Source organism: Carassius auratus, unplaced genomic scaffold (genome assembly GCF_003368295.1).
Source record: "Carassius auratus strain Wakin unplaced genomic scaffold, ASM336829v1 scaf_tig00019252, whole genome shotgun sequence".
NCBI classification, from domain to species: Eukaryota; Metazoa; Chordata; class Actinopteri; order Cypriniformes; family Cyprinidae; genus Carassius; species Carassius auratus.
Window position 1 is genome coordinate 78951 of NW_020524940.1, and position 24837 is coordinate 103787.

A 24837-nucleotide genomic window follows, 5' to 3' on the forward strand; every position below is an offset into this window, starting at 1 on the left:
CTGGTCAATCCAGCACCGGACTATTAATGTAAAAACATATGGCTTACTATATAGTGCATAAAAGAACAAATTAGTGCATAATGAAAAATGAAACAATCTCTTACACTTGATTTCCTGCTAATTAATAAATAAAACTAATAATACCCTATTAAGTGAATAATTGGAAATCATTAATTCGTTTTATTTCTAAAATTTCGCACCTTAATTTAACACATAGTACATACATGTAGAGTAGGATAAGTGCAAATTCCTGTATTTACGAAGTTATCAGGCTAATCAGGTATATGTATGCTATATGCTAGTACACAAGTCAACTAATACAGAGATTAATGGTCATTACAATGTAGTTAAAACAGCATTTATCACAACATGATTTTGTAGGAATTGTAATCAGGCGCTAAAGAGAGTTACTATTAAAAGTAATTAGAGCCAATGGGATCTCTTGGGGTCCTAATGGAGACCGAATATTGAGGTGGGACTCAGTTTGTCATCAGCTCACAAACATACGCTGTGTTCCATTCAGAAGAGATCATCCCTATGCCCTCCTGAGGGAGAGATTCAAAGGGTTGAAGGGTGTAGGGGACCAAACTGTTTCTTGAAGTGCCCTTCTGCATCATCATCATCACGTGGCCACAGGGAGGCGCTGTCATCACAGAGAGAATAGCACAAAGGATCATGGGAGCCTAAAGAGTCCATCAGTTGTACTCTTTGAAATCCTTTTTTCCGAAAGGCCCCTTTGAAGTGGCAAGTTTTGAGCATTTCGGTTTGGAACGACCCTTCAATATGGTGGCCATGACTGTTCTTAAGTGCCCTTCAGAGGGCGTTATATCCTGTTTGGAACACACTGTGAACTGAACTTTAGTTCTGAGTCGATGATGAAGGACGCACAGCTGAAGAAGCACGTCCAACTCACAAAGAACCGAATGAGCCGGTCCAAACAACTGGTTACCGAAGATTCTGATGAGTGAGTTGATGATATTGTGCAAGCCTGAGGAGCATACTAGATACTACTATGTTTATTATGACTGTCATTCATTTACATTTTTTGTAAAATATGTACATTTCTGTAAGACCGTAAACCTTTAAACCTTTCTGTCAAGTGAACACTTCAGCTTAAAAGTCCTTAAACAAGACTGGGATCATGACACAAATGAACTGTGTTTTCACGAGTCTGTCTTCAAATCTAAGTTAAGTCTTGAGTCAGATCTTCAGAGGTCCAAGTCAAGTTTTTTTGTGACTCGAGTGCAAGTCGCAGACTCAGGTATCTATCTCTGCTGTTGGATCACACAGTTTCACTGATGATTGAGAATAAACACTAAACCCAGGATAGAGCGGCTGAGTAAATGTGGTCTGGACTGTGTGGATGAGGCTCATTGTGTCAGAGACGCTGTAGAAGGACAGAGTTCCTGCACTGTGATCCACAAACACTCCTATTCTCCTGACATCATCATCATCATCATCATCATCATCATACACTTCTATTCTCCTGACATCATCATCATCATCATCATCATCATCATACACTCCTATTCTACTGACACCATCATCATCAGCATCATCATCATCATCATACACTTCTGCTCTCCTGACATCATCATCATCATCATACACTTCTGCTCTCCTGACATCATCATCATCATCAGCATCATCATACACTTCTATTCTCCTGACATCATCATCATCATCAGCATCATCATCATCATCAGCATCATCATCATCATCATCATCATACACTTCTGCTCTCCTGACATCATCATCATCATCATCATACTCTCCTGTTCTCCTGCTGATGGACTCTAGAGGGAGATCCGTCTTTATGTTATTGTGCCAGAATGAGTAACTGGAGGAAGTGCAGCTCAAACTCCAGGACTGATCATTACATCCAAACTCAGACTCTTTACTCCGTCCCTTCCTGCTGATGCTCTTATATGACATTGATATCTCCACTTCATCTCCACTCCACTGCAGCTCCCAGTAACAGCGTCCACACACACTCTCTCTACACAACACCTGAGAATAACTATCAAACCTGTCTGGATGATCAGGATACGGCTGATCTGTGTCGGTGTAAGTAGCTGCTCTGTCTTCTTCAGACAGATGGAGGCGTTTATTTGCTGTGTTTGGATCCAGAGTCAGAAACCTGCAATCTGATGAAGATAAATTAAACAAGAGTTTTTCAAAATGAAAATCCTGAAGTAATTTTAGTGTGTTTCATAGTGTCTTACGCTGCAGGACCTCTGGCCTGGTCTTCAGTGCTTTGAGGGGAATAATTTCACTGTATGTCACTGTGAACATAAAAACATATAATTAATGTGATTCTCATGTGAAGCATGATTTCTTCCATACTGTATTTAATAGTTCCTTCTGTGTAATATGACTCATTACCTCTGCCAGATATCTGTTCAATCTCTTCTTTGCAGAATTCCTCTAGTTTCTCTTTCAGCTTAGAGACTGATTTCTCCACATGACTGAAAGAAAGCTGAGAGCAGATGGTGATGAGCTGCTCTGTGGATTCAGGAGAGATGGAGAAACTCTGCAGGAGAAAAACACACAACTCAAATCAAGTCAAGTCACCTTTATTTATATAGCGCTTTAAACAAAATACATTGTGTAAAAGCAATTGAACAACATTCATTAGTTAAACAGTGTGTCAATAATGCAGAATGATAGTTAAAGGCAGTTCATCATTGATTTCAGTGATGTCATCTCTGTTCAGTTTAAATAGTGTCTGTGCATTTATTTGCAATCAAGTCAATGATATCACTGTAGATGAAGTGTCACACAACTTGTTTTTTTCTATTTCAAATCTTGTGTGATTTGTTCCATCATTCACTCTAATGAGCCCAGGAATCTAATGATAATTTAAATACTGCAGTAAATTCAGAACCATACACAGCTGATGGAAGCGATCGGCTCTATGTAAATGTACCCACAATCAAGTGTTGATTAAAATATCTTGCATTGAGCTGCAATACATATATATATATATATATATACAGTACAGACCAAAAGTTTGGACACATCTTCTCATTCAAAGAGTTTTCTTTATTTTCATGACTATGAAAATTGTAGATTCACACTGAAGGCATCAAAACTATGAATGAACACATGTGGAATTATATATGGAATTATATACATAACAAAAACGTGTGAAACAACTGAAAATATGTCATATTGTAGGTTCTTCAAAGTAGCCACCTTTGCTTTGATTACTGCTTTGCACACTCTTGGCTTTCTCTAGATGAGCTTCAAGAGGTAGTCACCTGAAATGGTCTTCAACAGTCTTGAAGGAGTTCCCCGAGAGATGCTTAGCTCTTGTTGGCCCTTTTGCCTTCTGTCTGCGGTCCAGCTCACCCCTAAACCATCTGGATTGGGTTCAGGTCCGGTGACTGTGGAGGCCAGGTCATCATCACTCTCCTTCTTGCTCAAATAGCCCTTGATGCCTTCAGTGTGACTCTACAATTTTCATAGTCATGAAAATAAAGAAAACTCTTTGAATAAGAAGGTGTGTCCAAACTTTTGGTCTGTACTGTATATATATATATATATATATATATATATATATATATATATATATATATATATATATATATATATATATATATATTTTTTTTTTTTTAGAAGAGTCTCTGTTCTTTCTTTTGGTATATTGCATGTTCAGATATTTAAATAACAAAATATTCAGGGACAACAAAAGTTTTTTGAAAATTATTTAAACACACACACACACAAACAGGCACATAAAAAGGAATGAATGTTTTCCAGACACACTGTGTGAGGATGTGTGTTACCTGCAGGAACTGGATGTGATCGTGTGTGTGTGAAAGCTGCTCCAGCTCAGCGTCTCTCCTCCTCAGATCATTGATCTCCTGCTCCAGTCGCTCCAGTCGTTCTTCAGCTCGACTCACTGCAGTCTTTTCCTGATCTCGGATCAGTCGTATCAGCTCAGAGCGGCTTCTCTCAATGGAGCGGATGAGCTCAGTAAAGATCCTCTCACTGTCCTCCACTGCTGTCTGTGCAGAGCGCTGTTAGGACACACAGTGATTCAGCTTCAGTGAGTCTGAACTGAGACGGAGACAAACTTCTCTTCTTCTCCAGACTCACCTTATGAGACTCCACAGTCTCTCTCAGCTGCTGGAGATCTTTCTCTCTCTGCTGGATTCTCTGCTGATACTTTACTTGTGTCTCTTTCAGAATCCTCTGTCACAATTCATAAACACAGCAGCAATGCTATACAAACCAGTAAAAAATGAAATGCAGCTGTTTACTTTTATTTACAAAAAAAATAAAGAAGATCCAAAAACATAGAACAGCTTTACCAGCTTAAAGACGTCAGACATCAAACTACTGTAAGAGACACAAGTGATGATAATATGTCACTATAACAACAAACTGTAAACTAGAACAAAGAAAACAGGAATAAAACTGGAGAACAAGGAAATGCAAACAAAAAGCCCTTTAAACACAAACAGAACCCTAATGTAAAATATATATGCATATAAATATGTATGTATATACAGTATGTGCGAACACAGGGGAAATACATTTGTTTACATTACTTATCTCCACGAAATTTGGAGTTTAGAGTTAAATAAAAAATAAATATGAATACAATAATAATCATCATCATCATAATCATCATACAAATTGCAGATAGCATGAGGAAATTATTAACTACTGTTAGCAATATATAGACATTATTCTTTGGTAAATGTAAACAATTATTTTAGTGTCTAAAGTCTATTTCATCTAAATCACATGCTCTCTGAGTATTTATTTGAGCAATTAATTACAAACCCTTTTTACAAACACCAGGGCAGCACTGAACACTGCTCCATCAGTTATATTCTGATGTGTAATGTGATTGAGCTCGTACCTGTTTCTCTGTCCTCTCTTCTTCTGCCGTCACAGTTTCATGGTTCTTGTGTTCCTCCATCACACACGGATAACAGATGCAGCGCTGGTCGGTTCTGCAGTAGAGCTTCAGCGGTTCTTCATGTTTAGTGCAGATCATCTCCTGCAGTCGTCCAGTGGCTTCGGTCAGTTTGTGTTTCTTTCCTCTGAAGAAGCTCTCGTGTTGCTCGAGGTGATTGTGACAGTAAGAGTTCAGACACACCAGACAGGACTTGACGGCTTTGAGTTTCTTCCCAGTACAGACGTCACACTGCACATCTCCAGCTCCAGCCTCACAGTCAGCAGAGAGTCTGGTCTTCTTCAGTTTCTCCAGCACTTCAGCCAGCAGGACATGGGTAGATAAAGCAGGTCTTGGACTGAAGGTCTGTCTGCACTGAGGACAGCTGTAGACTCTCTTCTGATCCTCCTGATCCCAGCAGTCTGTAATACAGCTCCTACAGTAACTGTGTCCACAGGGAACGGTCACTGGATCCTTCAGCAGATCCAGACACACCGGACACGAGAACTCATCCTGAGCCACTGGAATACTGGCTTCTGCCATCGTGTGTGTGTGTGTGTGTGTGTGTGTGTGTGAGAGAGAGAGACAGACAGCGAGACTGTCTGCAGCGCTTCACTTTCACTTTCTCCCTCCAGAAACAGCAAAGTCATTCCCTGGTTTGTGTTTGAGAGATGTGTGCAAAACTACACAGCAATCCGTCTTCTCTTCCATCCAGATCTGGAGGATTGTGCAGTAAAGGACATTCACGATCAGACTTTCTATTCGTTAACATTAATTACATGGTGTCTCAGACAAAATTGATCAGGACATGAAGTCAAATATTAACTAATAAAGTGAATTACTACTCTCCTTTTATTGTGTTTTGATACAGTAAAGAAGAATCGTGTTCATGAGGCCAGAATGAAGTCAGACTTCTGCTGGAGACAGATGTGTGTGTTCTGTGGTTCACACAGCAGAGGATCACACACATCTGGATGATCATCAGACCACACACTCCTCTCTTCATGGACACATGATAGAAGTCTAAGACAGAAATCTGTGACTGATGGGTGGTGTTTTAAAAGCATTTTACAAGTTCTGTACAAAGTATTGTTCTTTCACTTAGGATTGATTTAAAAGTACTTTTACTCGTATATAAGTCACTAAATGACCTAGGACTGAAATATATTGCAGATATGTTCACTGAATATAAGCCTAACAGACCACTCAGATCATTAGGATCGAGTCAGTTAGAAATACCAAGGGTTCACACAAAACAAGGGGAGTCCTCCTTTAGTTACTATGCTGCCCGCAGCTGGAATCAGCTTCCAGAAGAGATCAGATGTGCTTAAACACTAGTCACATTTAAATCTAGACTCAAAACCCATCTGTTTAGCTGTGCATTTATTGAATGAGCACTGTGCAATGTCCAAACTGATTGCACTATATTTTATGTAAAATCATTTTCTATTTCTAATTGTTTTAAATTAATTTTAAATAAGTCAATTTGTTAGTCATTTTCAAAGTTTTTAATTTGCTTGTTTTATTTGTGTTCTTCATGAGTATTTTACTTTCTTTTATGTAAAGCACTTTGGATTACCATTGTGTATGAAATGTGCTATATAACTAAACTTGGCTTGTCTTTCTGTGTCTCCTGCCTAACACTGTGAGAGTAGTTCCAGAACATGCTTCTTGTGAACTGTAAGAGAAGTGCTTTGGTATTTAGAGACGGGACAGTGATGAGATCAGGTCTGACTCCACGTGAGCGTGATGAAAGATCTCAGAGCTTGAGGTTCAGTCGGAGGCTGTCGTGAATGTGGGTTTTGTTTCTGGTCTGGAGAAGCGTTTAGATGCGCTCTTTCTCTGACTGCAGAGGCTCAGTAACTTCATTAGGATAACGTGCAGCACATGCTGAGCTCCAGATCAGATGCTTCATAACGTGACCCTTCAGTTCAGTCCAGTCCCACAGCGGGCTTCACGTCCAGCGGACTCAGACGGTCAGATGTTCCCCCTCTACCTGCAGTCCAGGTGAGTTCCTCAGTCTCTGTCAAACAGTCAAGGACAGACTCATATCAACAAACCGATGATCTCACATGATGAATTTACTTCTACTTATCTCTATTTGTTATATGAATATGAATTCTGTCTTATATTCATTACTGATGTTATCTTAATGATGAATCTTGTGACACTGTTAACTGAAAGAATTGTGTAATAACAGTCCTATTAGAATGATGAAGAGAAATTAAGCTTTTGCTTTCAACTTAATTCGTTACATTTCCAAATATTCTGTCAGTCATCACCATGTCTCGCTGAATTCACCTGGATCACTTTATTGGCTCAAGATAGTTTTATTTTGACAGAAGAATAATTTAATTGTCTTTTCTAAGCAGGAATTTACTTCACCTTGTGTTCATTAACCTGATCTTGACATGGTAACTTTACTTTAAGAGATCATACAACGATTTTCTGTTTGCTAGTCTCCTCAATGAATCAATTATTTTACATACCGTGTGATTTATTCACATGATTCAGTTCAATCTCACTGATTCAGCTTTTGAGAAACATATACACTATAGTTATTGAGAGATATTTGCATTATCAAGTCACTTCAGATACTTACTGATCACTAAGTGTGAGAGTGCATGCACAAGCTCTTTAATTAACCTCAATTACTGCAGAATCCTTGATGATCATTAAGAATCTCTTCATAATTACCCATCACACACTGTTTAGTTGAACATGTCATTTATTCAAATAACACTCAAGAGTCAAAACTGAAATCAATCTGAAGAGTTTACTGAAGACTAACAAAGAACTGAATAATTACAGGCATGCAAACATCATACATGTTGAAAAAGAAAAACAATTCATTTGATATATAATCAGCTAAAAATCTACACATATAATCCAGAGGTTTTCTAAAATGATTTGTACTACAGTTTTTTACAGATGCTAGGACACGTTTCTCAATACTTAGGTCACTTTTGCAAAACTCTTCACACAGTTTTCCTAACCAACTTCCAGCTTGTCAAAGCAGTTCATTTCACATTCAGAATGCACTACAACTACCAAAACACTTCATTCAGGTCTCAAATCAACTCATTCTTCCAGAACACTAGCAAAGGTTGACAGCCGACAAACACACTTTATCAACCACAAAACAATGAGCTAAAAAACACTAACAACATGAAGCATTATACAATGTTTTCTTGTGTAAAACAAGGACACATCTCTGTTTATAATTCATTGCAATATATGTTACTGGAATGAATCAAACATGATGCAGAATTCATCAATATTTTATGTCCTTTATTTATTTTATTTTTTTTGCACGGAGTAATTCCAGAATAGAGGAATTTGTATACACACCATCCACTGATACAGATACAATAGTAATCCTGATCTACTAACAGTCCAGTTGTTTTTATAGCATTTAATTTTACAGTTTTTTTCAACTGCTTACACACATTTTCCAAAGATTCCCTCTTTTTTTCAAAACTTAACACACAAATTCAAGAATTGCACACACAAGATGCAAAATGCCTCACATCTCTTTCAAAATGAAACACCACAGTCAAAATATCACAAATATATTTCGAAAGCAAACATTTGTCTTACCTTGTAAACACCTTTACCATAATGTTATATTTTTGATTATGTCATATATAGACACTGTTATTCAAAACCTAAAGCTCACATGTTCATGATTGAATGTAATTGGGAGAGAGCTGTTGAATATATACTGTAAAGTAAAAACAAAAGAAAAACTGAAACCAAACTTTTTTTTTTTTTTTTGCTCTTTGTGGTTGTAAATGTAGTATTAGTGTACACAGTTTGAAAAGAAAAAAAAAAAAAACGCATCAAAAGATATGTAGTGTTGTAGCCTGTAGTGTAAAACCGAACATGATGTGTGTGTTTGCGTGTGGAGATGGTTGTGTGTATCTAGCTCCATCTCTCCTCCGGGCTGGGTCCGGCCAACATACGTCATCACATCACATGCTATAATCTCTCTTGATACCTTACCAAACTCTGACCAATGCAATGCACTGTGGTAAATGAATGCAAGGGAACTACAGTAAAATATATTTATTATAGTATAGGCCTATTGTTTGTTATGGTAAAAAAGCCATAATGTGTACATTAGAACATGTGTACATTACATTAGATTGTTACATACCGGTTCTCATTTCTAAAGGTTCGAATTATACCCGCCACAGTAAATCTACTCAAATTAAGCTGGACTCTCAGTCCAGCCTCTCTCATTGTTAAACCATGGTTTATCACATGATCGACTACTGTAGCCCTAATCTCATTCGAGACCACTCTTCTTGTTCCCTGTCCTCCTCCATTTCTGACTCGTCCTCTTCCTCCCCTTGCTCCTCTTAGTCGAACTCGTCCTCTGGCTCTCCCTCCAACTCCTCTTACTCTGTCTGCAGTGTTTGCATCCATTGTCCAAAAGCTATTACTTGACCTTTGGTCTATTTATAGGCCACTACTAAAGTTATGATTGGTTGTTGTTAAGTAAAGCAACAAGTGTCTGCACATGTGAGGAGTTAGTGTGAGGCACTGATGAATTAGTGTGGCATTTTGATTGGTTGTGTTTATAAAAGGAAATCAAGAAACTTCCTGTCAGATTTTTGTGTGTTGCATGGAAAATTGTGTGTTTTGCAAAAAGTGTTTAACAAAATTGAAAACTGAGTAATAGGCCAAAAATGTGTGTATGGTTTTGCAGATTTATTGTTTGGTCCTGGTGTTTGAGTGTCAGGTTTTAGAAATTGTGTGACAAGTAATAATTTTGAGTGTAAGCAGTTGAAAAAAACTGTAAGATTTAAAATATATTTCATTCAAATATTACTGTAGAAATGTAGTAAATTGCAGTCTTATTCAGTTTTGTATTATGTTATTGTTTTGAACATCAGTTTAACAGTTTTGAAAACAGTATGTAAGCATGTGCAAATTGGCCTGTGCGTACAAAGAGTTTTGGCAGTTGTTGTGTCTGAGTGAGAAAAGAATTCATGAAATTTAAGAGATGTAGTCATTGAATGCATTTTGTGCCAAAGCAATGGTAATCAATCCTCAGTTTAGCCCACATAGACTTCTGTTGTGCTCACTGTGTGAAGCGTTTTGCAAAAGTGACATAGGTATTAAGAAACGTGTCCTAGCGTCTGTAAAAAACTGTGCATACATTTTTTTGAAATTTCAGCAATGGATAAATGGATTTGCAGCACTAAAAACTGCTTGCAGTAGCACTGCTACTAAATTAATTAAAAAATCCACATACAGCTATCAGCTGTTCCTTTATCTTGGCTGAGCTTTCAACGTTGTTACGGAAAAGGTGAGAAATTTACATGACCCGTGGTACGCTTGCGGCATTCTGAAAAGTTGAGATGTTTTTAACTCGATGCGGTGCGGACGCGCCTGGACAAAACGAGCTTGTCGCAACGCGTGCCCGTCGCAACCACGTCGCTTCCATTATGAGCATGCATACCGCGCGTCTACATTTGAAATAACGAACTTGAGCATGCAAAAGACGTGATATGTGAACAGCCCCTTATGCATGTATGTGCGCCGTGCTCATTCTTGTTGTGTGTGTGTGTGTGACTGACAGACAGCCTCCGTGGCATGCATGAGAGATCTCGCAGATTTCACAGACAATCGTCTTAATATGATCGCAAATTAGAAATGTTTGGTAAGATAAAATGTGCACGATAACAATATTAAGCAAAAATACATAGTACATTAATTTTTTCCCCTCCAGTACCAAAAGCAGAACCAATACCATCAGATCTTTCTGATACTACGGTCTTTCATAATTTAGCCCTGGGGCCATTTTAATACCGGGTTTCGGTACCCATCCCTAGCGAAGAACAAACGCCATACCCTTGAGATAAACTGGGGTCCTCGATCCGACACGATGTCCTCCGGAATTCCAAAGTTCCGAAACACATGCTTGAATGGAAGCTCTGCGGTCTCGAAGGCTGTGAGTAAAGCTCTCAAAATAATTAATTTGCAGGCTTTAGAAAATCTGTCTATGGCTACTAGGATACATGTTTTACCATCAGAAACGGGGAGGTCAGTGACAAAATCTACCCCGATGTGGGACCAAGGACGATGTGGAACCGGCAAGGGGATTAATTTTACCAGTGGGTAGTTGTCGCGGGACTTTTGTCATGGCACGAAGGGCATCCCCCCGGATGAATTCCTGGACATCCTTTTTGTCATGATCCGGGTTCCTCCCTTCTTTGTCCCCCTCTTGTGGTCATCCTACACATTCTTTCTCTACACCATCACTTTAACTTCATTAGTCCCAGCTGTTCCCACTTACACCTCTCACATAACCCTTTCACCTGTTTTGCCTTTGCCTTTTCACATCCAGCACACTCCCTCTCTGAACTGTGTCCATCTGGTCGACGCTACAGAGCACTGAGCACTAGAACGACCAGACACAGGACCAGTTTTTTCCCTCAGGCAATCCATCTTATGAACAGCTGATAATAACTGCGAACACACTACACTTTATATTTATATACACATACACTTATTTATCTAACACACATACTTAGTATACACTTAAATTTTGCACATAATACACATGTACATACATAACTGCATTTTGTAACATACATGCCTACAATTGTCAATTTGTATATTGTCATTCACTATCTACTTATTTGTATTTTTTACTCTTTTATTATGTGTTTTATGTTCTGTCGCTGTCATTCTGTTGTACTGTGGAGCTTCTGTCACGAAAACAAATTCCTCGTATGTGTAAACATACCTGGCAATAAAGCTCATTCTGATTCTGATTCTTCCCGCTTTTTCTACCTCTGCTTTCTCTGCCCCTTTTATCAGTTTATTCCTAGCTATCAATGCTGAAGACGAATCTCCTACCTGCTGAGTCAAATCCTGTCCTGTCTTGTCTTGTGCAGTTTGTCTGGAAGTCTTTCTCCTTCACGCTCCTTACTGTGCTCTACCAACTCAGACGCTGTGGTCCTGAACCGATGCGATATCCAGCCCTTGGTACCCACTCTCTCTGCGGGCTTTGCCTCTTGCCGTACTCTCTGTTGGGATCTTCTACTGCACCTGGCGCAGCTGCCGCACATCCTGAATCCCAGTAACTAGTTTCTCTGCTACCTTTTGTTTAATGCTCAGGGTTTACCAGCAAAGAATTCTGATTTTATTTTGATTGATACCTCTGTTTCCGGAGTGGATTTATGTTTCCCCGTTGATTCTATAACTGTTTCTCACGAGCCACCCACCACTGAGATCCGTGAGGTGTCTGAACCGCGAGTCAACAATCCCCCTGTCTACTCCGGTGAGCCAACTCAATGCTGCTCCTTTCTCACCCAGTGCGAGGTAGTCTTCTCGTTACAGCCCACTACTTACGCTCAGGACCGGGCCAAGGTGGCCTACGTTATCTCCCTACTCGCGGGACGAGCTCGGGAATGGGGAGCGGAAAACTGGGAGGCGGAGAGTGGTTGCGTTACCGACTTCACTCTCTTCAAGCGAGAGATGATCCGTGTCTTTGACCGGTCGGCCCATGGAGAAGAGGCTTCACGACTTCTTTCTTCCCTTCGCCAGGGTAGGCGCTCTGTTACTGTCTTCTCCATAGAGTTTCGCACCCTGTCCACGTCATGTGGGTGGAATGAACCGGCTCTTGTTGCGCGTTTCCTGGAGGCATTGAATCCTGATCTCAAGGACGAGATCTTCATGCGCGAGGTACCTGCTTGACTTGAGGCTCTTATTGATCTGGCGATCCTTTTAGAGAAGTGGTTCGACCAGCGCCATAGAGCACCCGTACTGCAGCCGCCCTCTTCTCGACTTCGTGTACTGGTACAGCCCCTCAAGCCTCCGACATGGACCCCGAACCCATGCAGCTCGGTGGTCTCCGTATTTCTGCCAAGGAGCGCGAGCGACGCATCTTCAATCGCCTGTGCATGTACTGTGCTTCAGCAAACCATTTTGTCTCCAACTGTCCGGTAAAAGCCAGAGCTTGTCAGTAGGCGGAGGGTTACTGGCGAGCGCGATGTCTAGGACCTCTCCATCCAAGTCCTGTACTACCCTTCCTGCACAGCTTCGGTGGCCCGAACTCTCTGTTGGGATCTTCTACTGCACCTGGTGCAGCTGCCGCACATCCCGAATCCCAGTAACTACTTTCTCTGCTAACTATTGTTAATGCTCATTCTGTTTTGTTTGATACCTCTGTTTCCGGAGTGGATTTATGTTTCCCGTTGATTCTATGACTGTTTCTAATTTTCATTAAAAAGACTGTTATTGAGAATCTCGTCTTTTGGTCCTCTATCTCCCACCTGACACTCTTGCATTCCTGGCCACCAGTATTTGCGCTGTAATGAAGAAAGAGTTTTATTTACCCCGGGATGACCTGTTCCTATGGAGGAGTATGCATGGAAGAGGAGGGGTCTACAATGGTCTTCGTTTACATACACCTTACCAGGTGGGCATGCAGGTGGGATGGAGTGGTGTTGTGATTGTTTGCGGAGCATTTCATCTAGGTCCCACTGAATGGGATTAACAAATAACCTGGTGGGCAAGATGGGCTCTGGTTCTTCAGGGATCTCCTCAAGGGCATGAAGGCAGGACAGAGTATCAGCTCTTGCTTTCTTGGATCCTGGATGGTAAGCTTTCTGGAAATGGAATCTGGTAAAGAATAAGGCCCACCTGGCCTGGCGAGGATTGAATCTTTTGGCCTCCTTCAGATATTGGAGATTCTTGTGATCTGTAAGCACGAGAAATGGTTGTCTGGCCCCCTCCAACCAGTGTCTCCACTCTTCAAGTGCAAGCTTTACAGCAAGGAGTTCTCTGTTGCAAAGATCATAGTTTCTCTCTGCTGGGGAAAATTTCTTGGAAAAATAGGCACATGGAATAGGTTTGGCTGCATTCTCGGAATACTGGGACAGGATTGCGCCGACACAAATTGTGGAGGCATTCACTTCCACAATGAACTTCTTCGCTGGGTCTGGGTGTTAAAGTAGTGGAGCTCTTGTGAAAGCGGTCTTTAAGGTTTGGAAGGCCTGCTCAGCTTTGGGGTTCCACTGGAGGGTCTTTGGTTTTCCTTTTAGGAGAGAAGTGAGTGGTGCGCAGTAATCATACTATATTGATGAATAAAGCGCTGATAAAAGTTGGCGAAGCCCAGGAACCTTTGAAGCTCCTTGATGGACTTGGGAGTTGGTCACAAAGTGATCACTTGGGTTTTCCGGTCATCTATCTTCACCCCTTTGTCGTTGATGTTATACCCTAGGAATTCGATGGATGGTTGGTGAAAGACACATTTTCCGTCTTTATAAATAAAGAAAACTCTCTGAGACGTTGAAGCACTTTGGAGACGTGACACTGGTGATCCTTTTAATTGGGAGATCTATGTAAACAAGAGCAAAACGGTTCAGATACTTACAGAGGACTTCATCCATGAAATCCATTGGAATACTGAGGGGGCGTTTACTAAACCGTGTGGCATCACCAAGTATTTGTAGTGCCCAGCGGGGGTGATGAAAGCCGTTTTCCACTCATCTCCTTCCCGAATTCTGACCAGGTTGTATTCGCTCCATAAGTCTAGTTTAGTGAAGATACGGGCATCCCGGAGCTGTTCAAGAGAGGATGGGATTAAAGGAAGTCAATAGCTGAACTTTACCATTATCTTATTTAAAGCTCTGTAGTCGATACACGGTCGTAACCCTCCATCTTTCTTTGGGACGAAGAAGAAACTAGCAGCTGCTGGGGAAGTGGATGGTCGGATGTACCCTTGTTTCAAGGTTTCTTCTACGTATTCCTTCATGGCATTTTGTTCCAGGATGGACAAGGAGTAAATTCGACCCTTGGGAATGGTCTCTCCAGGGACTAGGCCAATAGCACAATCCCAGGGGTGATGTAGTGGAAGCTTGTAGGCTGAAGACATCTGCAAAGGAGGCATAACAAGATGGGACATTGACAAATTGACGAGGTATTTACTGACATGGAGACAGGATGGTCATTGACAGATAGTATGGAATATGCTCCTTGAGTGACATGGCAGTTACAACCCCACTTTAGAATTTTCCCCGTGGTCCAATCTATTGAAGGCTGATGTTGGATCAACCAAGGGCGGCCTAAAATCAGTTCAGCTTTACTATTAGTGAGAATAAATGGGGTGAATTGTTCTAGGTGGTTATGCTCAACACAGAGGGTGATTGGTGCTATCTATGATGTCACATTCCCTTTATTTATCATCTCGCCTGTCACTGCATAGATGGGGTATGGCTTTGGAGTTCAAATCCTTTGGAGACCATGGGTCTTAACGAACTTCCCTGAAATGAAATGTCAGCTGATCTGGAGTCGACAATGGCGGTAGCCTCAACATCGAGACCTCTTAACCTCAGATTCACGCATATGGTTAGTGGGATTGATACAGAAGGTTGAGGAAGAACCAAACTCACCACTAACCGTGGACGAGATGGACAGGTGCATGTAAAATGTTCACCACTTCCGCAGTATAGACACAGTTTAAGCTCCCGCCAACGATTTCGTTCTTCTGGGGATAAACGTTGGGAATCTACTTGCATCTTTTCTGGCTGTGGCTCAGGGGTTTTCTCAGGTACGTTTTGGCGAGGAGCGTTATCTGGGGTGTGTGCATCCTGATAGCAGGAATGGGATCTCAGGTGAACTTGTAGAGCTTGTTGCATGAATTTTTCTAATCCCAGGTTGTTATCATATATGGCGAGTTGGAGTCAGAGTGCAGGGTTTAGTCCTCGTCAGTACACTGTCAGAAGAGCCTTTTCATTCCATCCACTCGCTGCGGCTGAGAATGCCCTGAGACAGTCTTTTTACCTTGTTGCAATTTTAAGAGTTGATCACTGACTGAAGAATCTCCCACAGGACGTCCAAACACTTCCTTGAAATGGCCGATGAAATTCTGTAAGGAGGAGGTGATTGTGGATTCCTGAAACCATAGAGCTTCGGCCCATCTCAGTGCTGGTCCGGACAGTTGTTATATTATGAACGAGATTTTCGATCTCTCCGTAGGGTATTGGTGTGCGTGCTGCTTAAGTGCGAGTGAACATTGTAATAAAAAAATCCATTGCAATCTTACTCCTGACCGGAGAAGGGCTCTGGTCGTGAGACTGAACTTGACATATACACCAACGTGGAAGCAGGATTAGCGGAATCGCTGTCATCCTTTTCGGTGTTGGTCAAGAATTATGTCAGGATATGCACGGGAGACAAAGGTAGGTGAATTCAGTACAGTGTTTATTTAATATATAAGTGCTCAGTGAATACTTTGTGTCTTCAAGTGTGGGCAGTACGATGAAGACAGGGGACTGGATCGTAGACAGGTGAGTATGTTTGATTCAGGAGTGTCAAAGCCACAGTCACAGCTCGCTCATATATGTTCTCTTCCTTCACAGAGGCTGAAGTTAATACCAGCCCGGGATATACACAGGATACTACAGAGACCGTTGAATCACAGGTAATGATAAGGTGATTTGTGGTCCTGAGGGCAGCAGAACAAGGACACAGGTTAGTGTTACAAAAGGGTGAGTATACATTACGTCTGATCGGCAGTGAAGTGTCAGGAGCTCAGGAGACAAGTGTTAAGGGTCTGTTCCTGTTGGAATACTGAAGTTGCGGTGAATGTTTTATAGTGCTCTGATTGGATCTGTGGCGCGGATCGCGAGAATGTCCAAGCAACACGGACTGGGGTGGGCACTTGTTCAGGAAGTAAAGTATCTCGTGCATGCGTAACACTGTCGATATCAATAGGCTTGTTTGAGATGCGCCTTGCCTCACTTGAAATGTAGGTGAGAGTAGGCGGCTGCAGTAAGGGGAGGGGTCAAAAAAGACCTTTAAAGTCGTACACTTCCTGAATCTCACGTTTCTTATCACAGACAAAGTGGATGTAATTGAAATACCACTGTTTTGTCATCATGTGACACTTGACACTTCTCAGATGAAACCACACAAAGATGAGGCATAATGGCTAAACAGTTCATTTAGATATGTATGTGTGCATGTATATTTTTAATGGATTGATTTATTAATTCACACAAACATACAATAGAATAAAGAGAAAATTACAACAAGGAATAATTCTAATTAAAATAATTTTTTTATAAAATAAATGCATGTCCGAATTCTTAACTTCACTATGCGTGTTTTGCTTTTGTTTTCTAAAATTAATTTCTAATTCTTAGAATAAAGAGAAAATGTATCAGTTGACATTCTCAGCCAATGAGCATGAAGCTGTGTCGTCAGTCAGTCGTTTCCATCATGCTTTTGATCAGTGCAGTTGGTGGAGAGCAGGGGGGCAGGGTTTCATATTTTATTGAAGCATCCCTGGGTGCCTCCATTGGCTAGCGGACCCCCACCTGCTGTTAGCATTCCTTTAAAGACTTCATTTGCCCATTCATTATTTCTAAAGAAACACGACAATAAATAAAAGGCCCCATTACCTTGTATCTTACGTTTTGGCCCCGTAGAAGCAGTTTTTCTAAAAATAGGCTAACGATTGTGTCATAACCTGCGACTCTCTGTTGCACAGTAGAAAAATTACCATATGGACAGGAGGAGAAGCTCGCAGGCAATCTTTTACTGTCTATGAGGCTATCTGGGGACGTGGATGCTTCTCACCCTATCTCTAAGGGAGCGCCCAGCCACCCGACGGAGAAAGATCATTTCGGCTGCCTGTATCTATGCCTTACAGCTCAGCTCCTTCTTCACCACGACAGACCGGTACAGCGACCGCATTACTGCAGAAGACTGAGAACCATGGCCTCGGACTTGGAGGTGCTGATTCTAATCTCAGCCGATTCACACTCGGCTGCAAACCGTCCCAGTGCACTCTGAAGGTCCTGGTCTGAGGAGGCCAACACGGCAACATCATCCGCAAAAAGCAGCGACGAAATCGAATGGGCCCAAAACCGGACACTCTCCGGCCCTTGGCTGCGCCTAGAAATTCTGTCCATAAAAATTATGAACAGAACCGGTGACAAAGGGCAGCCCTGCCGACCTCATACTCCCAGAGCACCCTCCACAGGATGTCGTGAGGAACACGTTCGAATGCCTTCTCCAAATCCACAAAACACATGTGGGCTGGTTGGGCAAACTCCCATGAACCCTCAAGCACCCTGGAAAGGGTATAGAGCTGGTCCAGTATTCCACGACCGGGACAAAAACCACACTGTTCCTCCTGAATCTGAGGTTCCACTATCGGCCGAATTCTCCTCTCCAGTACCCTGGCATAGACTTTCCCGGGGAGGCTGAGAAGGGGAAAAAGGGGTTTTAAACCTTATTTTGGGGCAAAGTCATCAATTTTTTTCAGCGATTTTTATCCTGTTTCACTGCTGTTTCTATACATGCTGTTTTTATGTCCCAGTGAACTGTGAAAGTGCAGTTCTGACTCTCTGCCCATTCATTTAGATAGGAGCTGTTCTTGTTATTCTGAAATAGCTGCCTGAATAGCTGTTCTTAGCGTCCTTTATCAAACAGCCCCCTGATGTCCTCAGAGGACAAAATATAATATACGTGTAAAATATATATTACAAAAACATTTCAAAAATTTTATTTTTTCAAAAAAAAATTTATGCTCTAAACAATTATATGAAAAAAATATATACTAAATTCACAATTTTGTTTAGTTTTTTTCTGGTTGTCAGGTGGATATAGTTAACACGTTTTGGGTCCCTGGATCTATAACCAGATTTAGATTTGTATTTTTGTCCACCTCAGAGAAATCTCTTAGTCTCAGTTGAGCATCCTGAAAACAGCTCTGGCTACGCCCTGCTCGCAAATAAAACATTTACAATCTTTACAACAAAAACAATAATAATGTATTTTTTTTCTTTTTGAAATGTGTGAAGTTGTCTAAATCTGTTGATAGATTTAGGGCGTGCCAATAAGAAAGAACAACAGCGACATTTGAGAGTAATAAATGTAACACTCGGTTGTTTGCTGCACTTCCGGTCTGAGCTGTCAGCTGACAGACGCGTGAGACTCGAGCCGTGCGCATGCGCATTGCGCAGAACGCCGCTGGAGGCTGAGGAAAGATGGCGGCGTCCTGAGTGCTCTGACAGAGGGAAGAGATTTTGGTCCGGTTTGGTTCATTTCTGGATCACTGAGCTGCGGCTCCGCGCGTAACGGAGGCCTGCGGGCCAAGGGACGAGACCGAGCCGCTTCTGACAGCACAGATCCCGGTCAAACACATCCCCGAGCTCCGTCTGTGAGGTGAGGCCAGCGCCGCCTGACAGAGACTTCACCTCACCGCGAAATACACCAACACTTTAATACATCACACAACTTTAATACCTCATAACACTTTAATGCATCAAATACATCAACACTTTAATACCTCACAACACGAGCCATAAGACACTGTCGAACATCTGTGTGCTGGTGAATATCAGATCTGAGGCGCTTTGACAAACTCTGATCTGGTTATTATTAAAGTCGTGTTTTATTTCATAATTAATCTGAGCACTGTTTGAGTGTTTTTAGTGTTTATGAAGCTCTCTTTGTCAGGAAGAACTCAGTGTAAATGGGGTCAGATGTCACAAACCCTTATAAAAGCTGACATCTGATCGAAATGACCGGTTTATTTGAAAGTTAAAAGAGATTTGAAATGGATGTTAAAAACCAGTCAGTGCTGTGACTGTGCTGTATAATATCATCTTTCACTACTTTTGTACTGTATCATATCATGGTCACAAGACCTTTATACACTTCATATAAATATTTCATTGTAAATATCTGACAAAAACATAAATTGATATGATGGTTGGCATATAATTCAAAAGGACGTTTCTTTCTGTGTTTGTTAAGTTTGGTGTCTGCTGTCAGATCTAACAGACTGATTAATAATAATCTTGTGAGAGAGTTAGTCTCTTCTTCTTCTGTCCTGTGAGGGACTGCAGATGAAGATAGTCACGGCTCACACACTGATCAAAAGAAAGTTTCCTCACACGAACAGTAATGTTTTACAGAGGATTCAGTGCAGGGTAGTTTTTAGGCCATCCAGTATTACTCCAGTTTGGGTGTGTTTTAGCTTGGTTTTTCAGTTTTATTATTATTTTTACTATTTTGGGTGTGTTTTGTCATCAGTCTGTAATCAGGTTAGTGATTTGGTGTGTGTGTTGTTCTGGGGCTCGGGCAGTGAGCACCTGACCTGATCATGTGACTCTCATCCTCTGGACACGGCTCTCTGGAGAACTGGCCACTTCCTGCTCTTTAGGGTTTGATGACTCATCATTTATGCGGTTGCTTTAGTTTTTCTTACATTTTTTGCTACATACCAGGCATTGAAATGATCTGGTATTTTATATTTTTTTGTTTTAGATTGCATTTGAGTTTTAGTTTGGTTTTTTCTTCCTGGGATAACACCGTTCCTGCAAAAATGCCTTCTAATAAATAATAATAAAAATCCATAATAAATTAATTTGGAATTTCCTTAAAACATTGTATGAATTATTGTATATAATTATTATTATTATTATTATTATTATTATTATTATTTAAACTTTTTTTTCTTATTGTTTTATTTATTTTTTGGGTTGCATTACTTTTACATTTAGTCATTTAGCTGAAGCTTTTATCCAAAGCAACTTACAGATGAGGACAGTGGAAGGAATCAAAGACAACAAAAGAGCAATGGTATATAAGTGCTATAACAAGTCTCGGTTAGCTTAAACACAGTACACGTAGCATGGGATTTTAAATAATATAATAAATAAAAATAATAGAAAAAGAATAGAGTAAGTTAGTGTTAGGAGGTATTTTTTGTTGCTTTTGTAAATTGTATAATAAATGAAAAGAAAGCAGATAGAAAACAAAATGATTCTAAAAAAAATCATTACAAATAAAAGCAAAAAAAAATAAAAAAATAAAAAGCATTATGGTGCGTTCAAGTCATCACGACTTCCCACCTCGTGCGTACGAACTTCCCAGGAGGACTTGAACGCAACATTAGTCCCACTTTTATTAAAGAGGGTTCTTTATTTCTGTATAGATCTGAGATGAGGTTACAATTAGGGTTTCTCTGTGAGTGTGTGTGTGTCTATGAGAGTGTGTGAGAGTGAGTGTGAGTGTTTGTCTGTGAGTGTAAGTGTGTGTCCCTGAGAGAGAGAGAGTGTGAATGTGTGTCTGTGTGAGTGTGTGTCTGTGAGAGTGTGTGATAGTGAGTGTGAGTGTTTGTCTGTGAGTCTGTGAGAGAGTGTGTGTGAGTGTGTGTCCGTGAGAGTGAGTGAGAGAGAGAGAGAGTGTGAGTGTGTGTGTGTTTCTGTGAGTGTGTCTGTGAGAGAGAGTGAGAGAGTGTGAGTGTGTGTATGTGAGTGTGTGTATGTGAGTGTGTGTATGTGAGTGTGTGTGTGAGAGTGTGTGTGTGTGAGAGAGATGTCAAGCGTGTGGTGATCAGTTGTGTTGGTGTGAAGCACAACCCTAGTGTGAGAGTGTGTGTGAGTGTGTGTGAGAGAGAGTGTGTGTCTGTGAGAGAGTGTGAGAGTGTGAGAGAGAGAGTGTGTGTGTGAGAGTGTGAGAGGGAGAGTATGTGTGTGAGTGTGTGTGAGAGAGAGACTGTGAGTGTGTGTCTGTGAGAGTGTGTGTGTGTGTGTGTGAGAGTGTGAGAGGGAGTGTGAGAGAGAGTGTGTGTGAGTGTGTGTGTGTCTGTGTGTGTGTGTGTGAGAGAGTGAGAGTGAGAGAGGGAGTGTGAGAGAGAGAGTGTGTGTGTGTGTGTGTGTGTCTGTGTGTGTGTGTGAGAGAGAGTGAGAGTTTGAGAGGGAGTGTGAGAGAGGGAGTGTGTGTGTGTGTCTGTCTGTGTGTGTGTGTGTCTGTGTGTGTGTGTGTGAGAGAGAGTGAGAGTGTGAGAGAGAGACTGTGAGTGTGTGTGTGTGTGTGTGTGTGTGTGTGTGTGAGCGAGAGTGTGTGTCTGTGTGAGAGTGGGAGAGAGAGAGAGTGTGTGTCTTTGAGTGTGTGTGTGTGTGTGTGTGTGTGTGTGTGTGTGTGTGTGTGTGAGAGAGAGATGTCAAGCGTGTAGTGATCAGTTGTGTTGGTGTGAATGTCATGCCTGTCATTATGTTTTATTGACAGTGTGTGTTTACAGAAGCTAGAGGTTCATCAGAAGGGTTATTGCTGCACTGGACTGGAGCTTTGCATTCATAAAATCTTTAAAAAACACTGTTATCCAGCAAAGCTCAGTTTGATTCATGTCTTCCCCGGACGGTGCAGTGATGAACTGCTTCATTGATCCTCGCTCAGAGGTGTAGATGTTGATCACATGAGCTCGTTCAGGAAGTGATCTGCAGCTGTTAATGCATCGCAGCCCAATGCTGTACTTCCACTAGACTCACAGATTCTAGATGAGCAGGATTACACATTCAGGAGGAGCGTGTTGGACATTAAATGGTTAAATCTGTTGATTGAGTCTGGGTTTGGTGTTTATTATAAATGTCATTGATTTTAATTAGTGAGTTTGGCATTTGGTGTTTCATAGACTTAAGATGACTGCATCTTCTTTTTATTGATTTATCTTTTTTTTTTCTCAATGAGTTAAGACACTATCTATGGATGGGCACTATGGAAGCAAATGGGTAGCAATATTCAATTTGGAATGTAATATGTAAAATGGCAATGCATTTCTGTATTTACATTTACATTTTCAAATACATTTGTGCAACATTTGGTGCAAAATGAAAATGAAATTACATAATTTTCATTTGCCATTTCATAGACTAGTTTTAATATGTAAAATGAATACTAATTTTAACGCTTTATAAGTTGCAAAATTAAAATGAAAATTATCATTCAAATGCAATTTTTCTTAACATGGACAAGACAGTTGGCCTGTGTATGTTTTGATCATTTCGGTTTATGGCTTCAATATTTCATTCGCACTTGTGGGCGGAGCTGAAACGCTGCTTGCGTCTGATTGGTCGAATCGCTTCGCCTTCAGCTCGGTCTTTTAATTCTTTCAGGCAGAATAAGAGTGAGTTCAAGTGAAGCACTGTAATGTCCGAAAACACCGCTCACTGTTAATTAGCATAATATTTGAACCAGAGCTGGGCATGTAATTCGTGCTGCGGAGACCTGCAAGAGACCCCGTTACATTATTGTATGAATATTGTCCCACTGATAAATACAGTGCAAATAGTTCTGTCTCTTTGGATAAAAGTGAAGTGGACATAAAAATCAATAATAGACTGAACAGTTCCATGTCTGTAACATTTACCACTCTCATCTTTTAAGTCATAAGGCACTAGGTATGTGTGTGTGAGTGTGACATTAATAAATAATTGTGAAAATTTATTCAGTTACATTTTTTTATGTATTTCTCTCTTTTTAGTCTTCTTTGTTGGGCTTGAGAAAGACAACATATATTTGCCGTATTTTCCAGACTATAAGTCGCACTTTTTTTTCATAGTTTGGCTGGTCCTGCGATTTATAGTCAGGTGCGACTTATTTATCAAAATTAATTTGACATGAACCAAGAGTTCACATTACCGTCTCCAGCTGCTAGAGGGCGCTCTATGCTGCTCAGTTCTCCTGTAGTCTACACTGAACACATAGAGCGCCCTCTAGCGGCTGGAGACGGTAATGTTGTCTCTTGGTTCTGAATAAATGCGACTTATAGTCCAGTGCGACTTATAGTCCAAAAAAATACGGGTAACATTATTATTTTTATTTATTATGAGAGTAATTGACACAGACTGGAACTTTAATGTTTCACCAAATTCAGCTCAGATCTTCAGACTTGTCAGACTCGTGTTGCTGTATAACTGGCCAGACTTACCTTCCCAAAATATCCTATTTAATTTTATTTCATAAATGTAACCCTAACTAACTAACTAGACTTCACTGTTATCCGGAGACATTACTATTTGCACTGTTTTTATCAGTGGGACAATATTTATACAATACTATAATCTAGAAATAATTTAACGGAGCAGCACGAATTATGGACGGAAGGAAGGAAGGAGTCAGGGTTTCTGCTTCCAACTCTGAATACAATATAAAGTGTTCTTTGTATTATTTAATTGTGACTGAAACCATTTGTAACCTGCTTTTATGGTAGGCACAATGTAATTTCCATTAACTAAACTCATAAACTAGATTTTGCACCTGTGAGTATTACCCATAATGCTTCACAGACTTTCATTCTGACGGCACCCATTCACTGAGGAGCATCCATTTATGAGCAAGTGATGCATTGCAAAAATGTTCCGAATCCGAATGAATTGAAGTCTTGTGGCTTTAGAATGACTTGAGGATGCCAGAATGTATTTTTTGGGTGAATTATCCCCGTAACATTTAAATGAGTCGCTTCAGTGTGATTGTGAGTGCTTTGAGTCGAGTGTACGATCTGCCGGCCGTCCTGTTGTCACACTAGATTAGCTGCTCCTGTATTTCCACACTTCCCCGTGACACACTGTGTGATGGTATACTGTGCTGAGATCCAGACTGACCTCTTGTGTTTTCACAGGCCCTGCCTGAAGATGAACGTCCTCCGAGACAACAGAGACCTGGCCTGTTTCTACACCACCAAACACTCCTGGAGGGGGAAGTAAGTGTGACCATCAGACGCTTCATTCAGACACACACTGACTGGGTTTCATGAGGCTTCAGAGAGGTCTTCCACTGTGAAGATCATTCAGCGACGGACATGTTTCTCTGTGTCGCAGTCTGCTTCTGTTTGTGCTTTTGAATCCTATCAGTGAACCTGCAGCAGGTGTTACGTTGCCCTTTCTCTTTCATTGGAATATTATGCCTTCTGTCGTCTTTTTGTTCCTAACTGGACTTTAATCTAAAAGGGTGAACCATTCCTTTAAAGGTAGAATTTCCAGACATGGTTTTCCTAATGAAATCAGTTTTGATTGATTTGATCATATATCTGTCCCTGTCAGTGTTGAAGGAGATGCTCCTGCACATTAAAACAGAAGCAGACCACGTCGAGATCATCATGTCCTCTG

The 24837-nt window shown here is 40.9% G+C and overlaps 2 protein-coding genes across 5 annotated transcripts in view; one reads left to right on the forward strand and one right to left on the reverse strand.

Annotated features, from left to right (window-relative positions):
- Positions 1–206: 206 nt before the first annotated feature.
- On the reverse strand, positions 207–5466 carry LOC113076190 (tripartite motif-containing protein 16-like). Its single transcript, XM_026248851.1, has 7 exons — positions 4877–5466; positions 4105–4200; positions 3792–4025; positions 2386–2533; positions 2226–2285; positions 1796–2147; positions 207–1438 (listed from the first exon to the last, which is right to left on the reverse strand). Exons 1-7 carry the CDS (start codon positions 5453–5455, stop codon positions 1258–1260), a joined length of 1650 nt encoding a protein of 549 aa, XP_026104636.1. The 5' UTR covers positions 5456–5466; the 3' UTR covers positions 207–1257.
- Positions 5467–18894: 13428 nt separating this feature from the next.
- LOC113076179 (dnaJ homolog subfamily C member 13-like) overlaps positions 18895–24837 on the forward strand; it is a 56861-nt gene continuing 50918 nt past the window's right edge. For 3 of the 4 annotated variants that reach the window (XM_026248835.1, XM_026248833.1, XM_026248834.1), the window contains exons 1-2: positions 18953–19108; positions 24351–24431. In XM_026248835.1, coding sequence (XP_026104620.1) covers positions 24364–24431 — 68 coding nt within the window. In that variant the 5' untranslated portion in view covers positions 18953–19108; positions 24351–24363. Of the gene's footprint in view, positions 19109–24350; positions 24432–24837 lie in introns of all 4 variants that reach the window. The other variant, XM_026248836.1, reaches the window with a different exon arrangement.

Coding starts and splice junctions, on each gene's coding strand:
- LOC113076190 (XM_026248851.1), bottom strand. CDS start 5,455: ATGGCAGAAGCCAGTATTCCAGTGGCTCAGGATGAGTTCTCGTGTCCG. Junction 4,201..4,876: donor AAGAGAGGACAGAGAAACAG/GTACGAGCTCAA, acceptor GAATTGTGACAG/AGGATTCTGAAAGAGACACA. Junction 2,148..2,225: donor CAGGCCAGAGGTCCTGCAGC/GTAAGACACTAT, acceptor TATCTTCATCAG/ATTGCAGGTTTCTGACTCTG.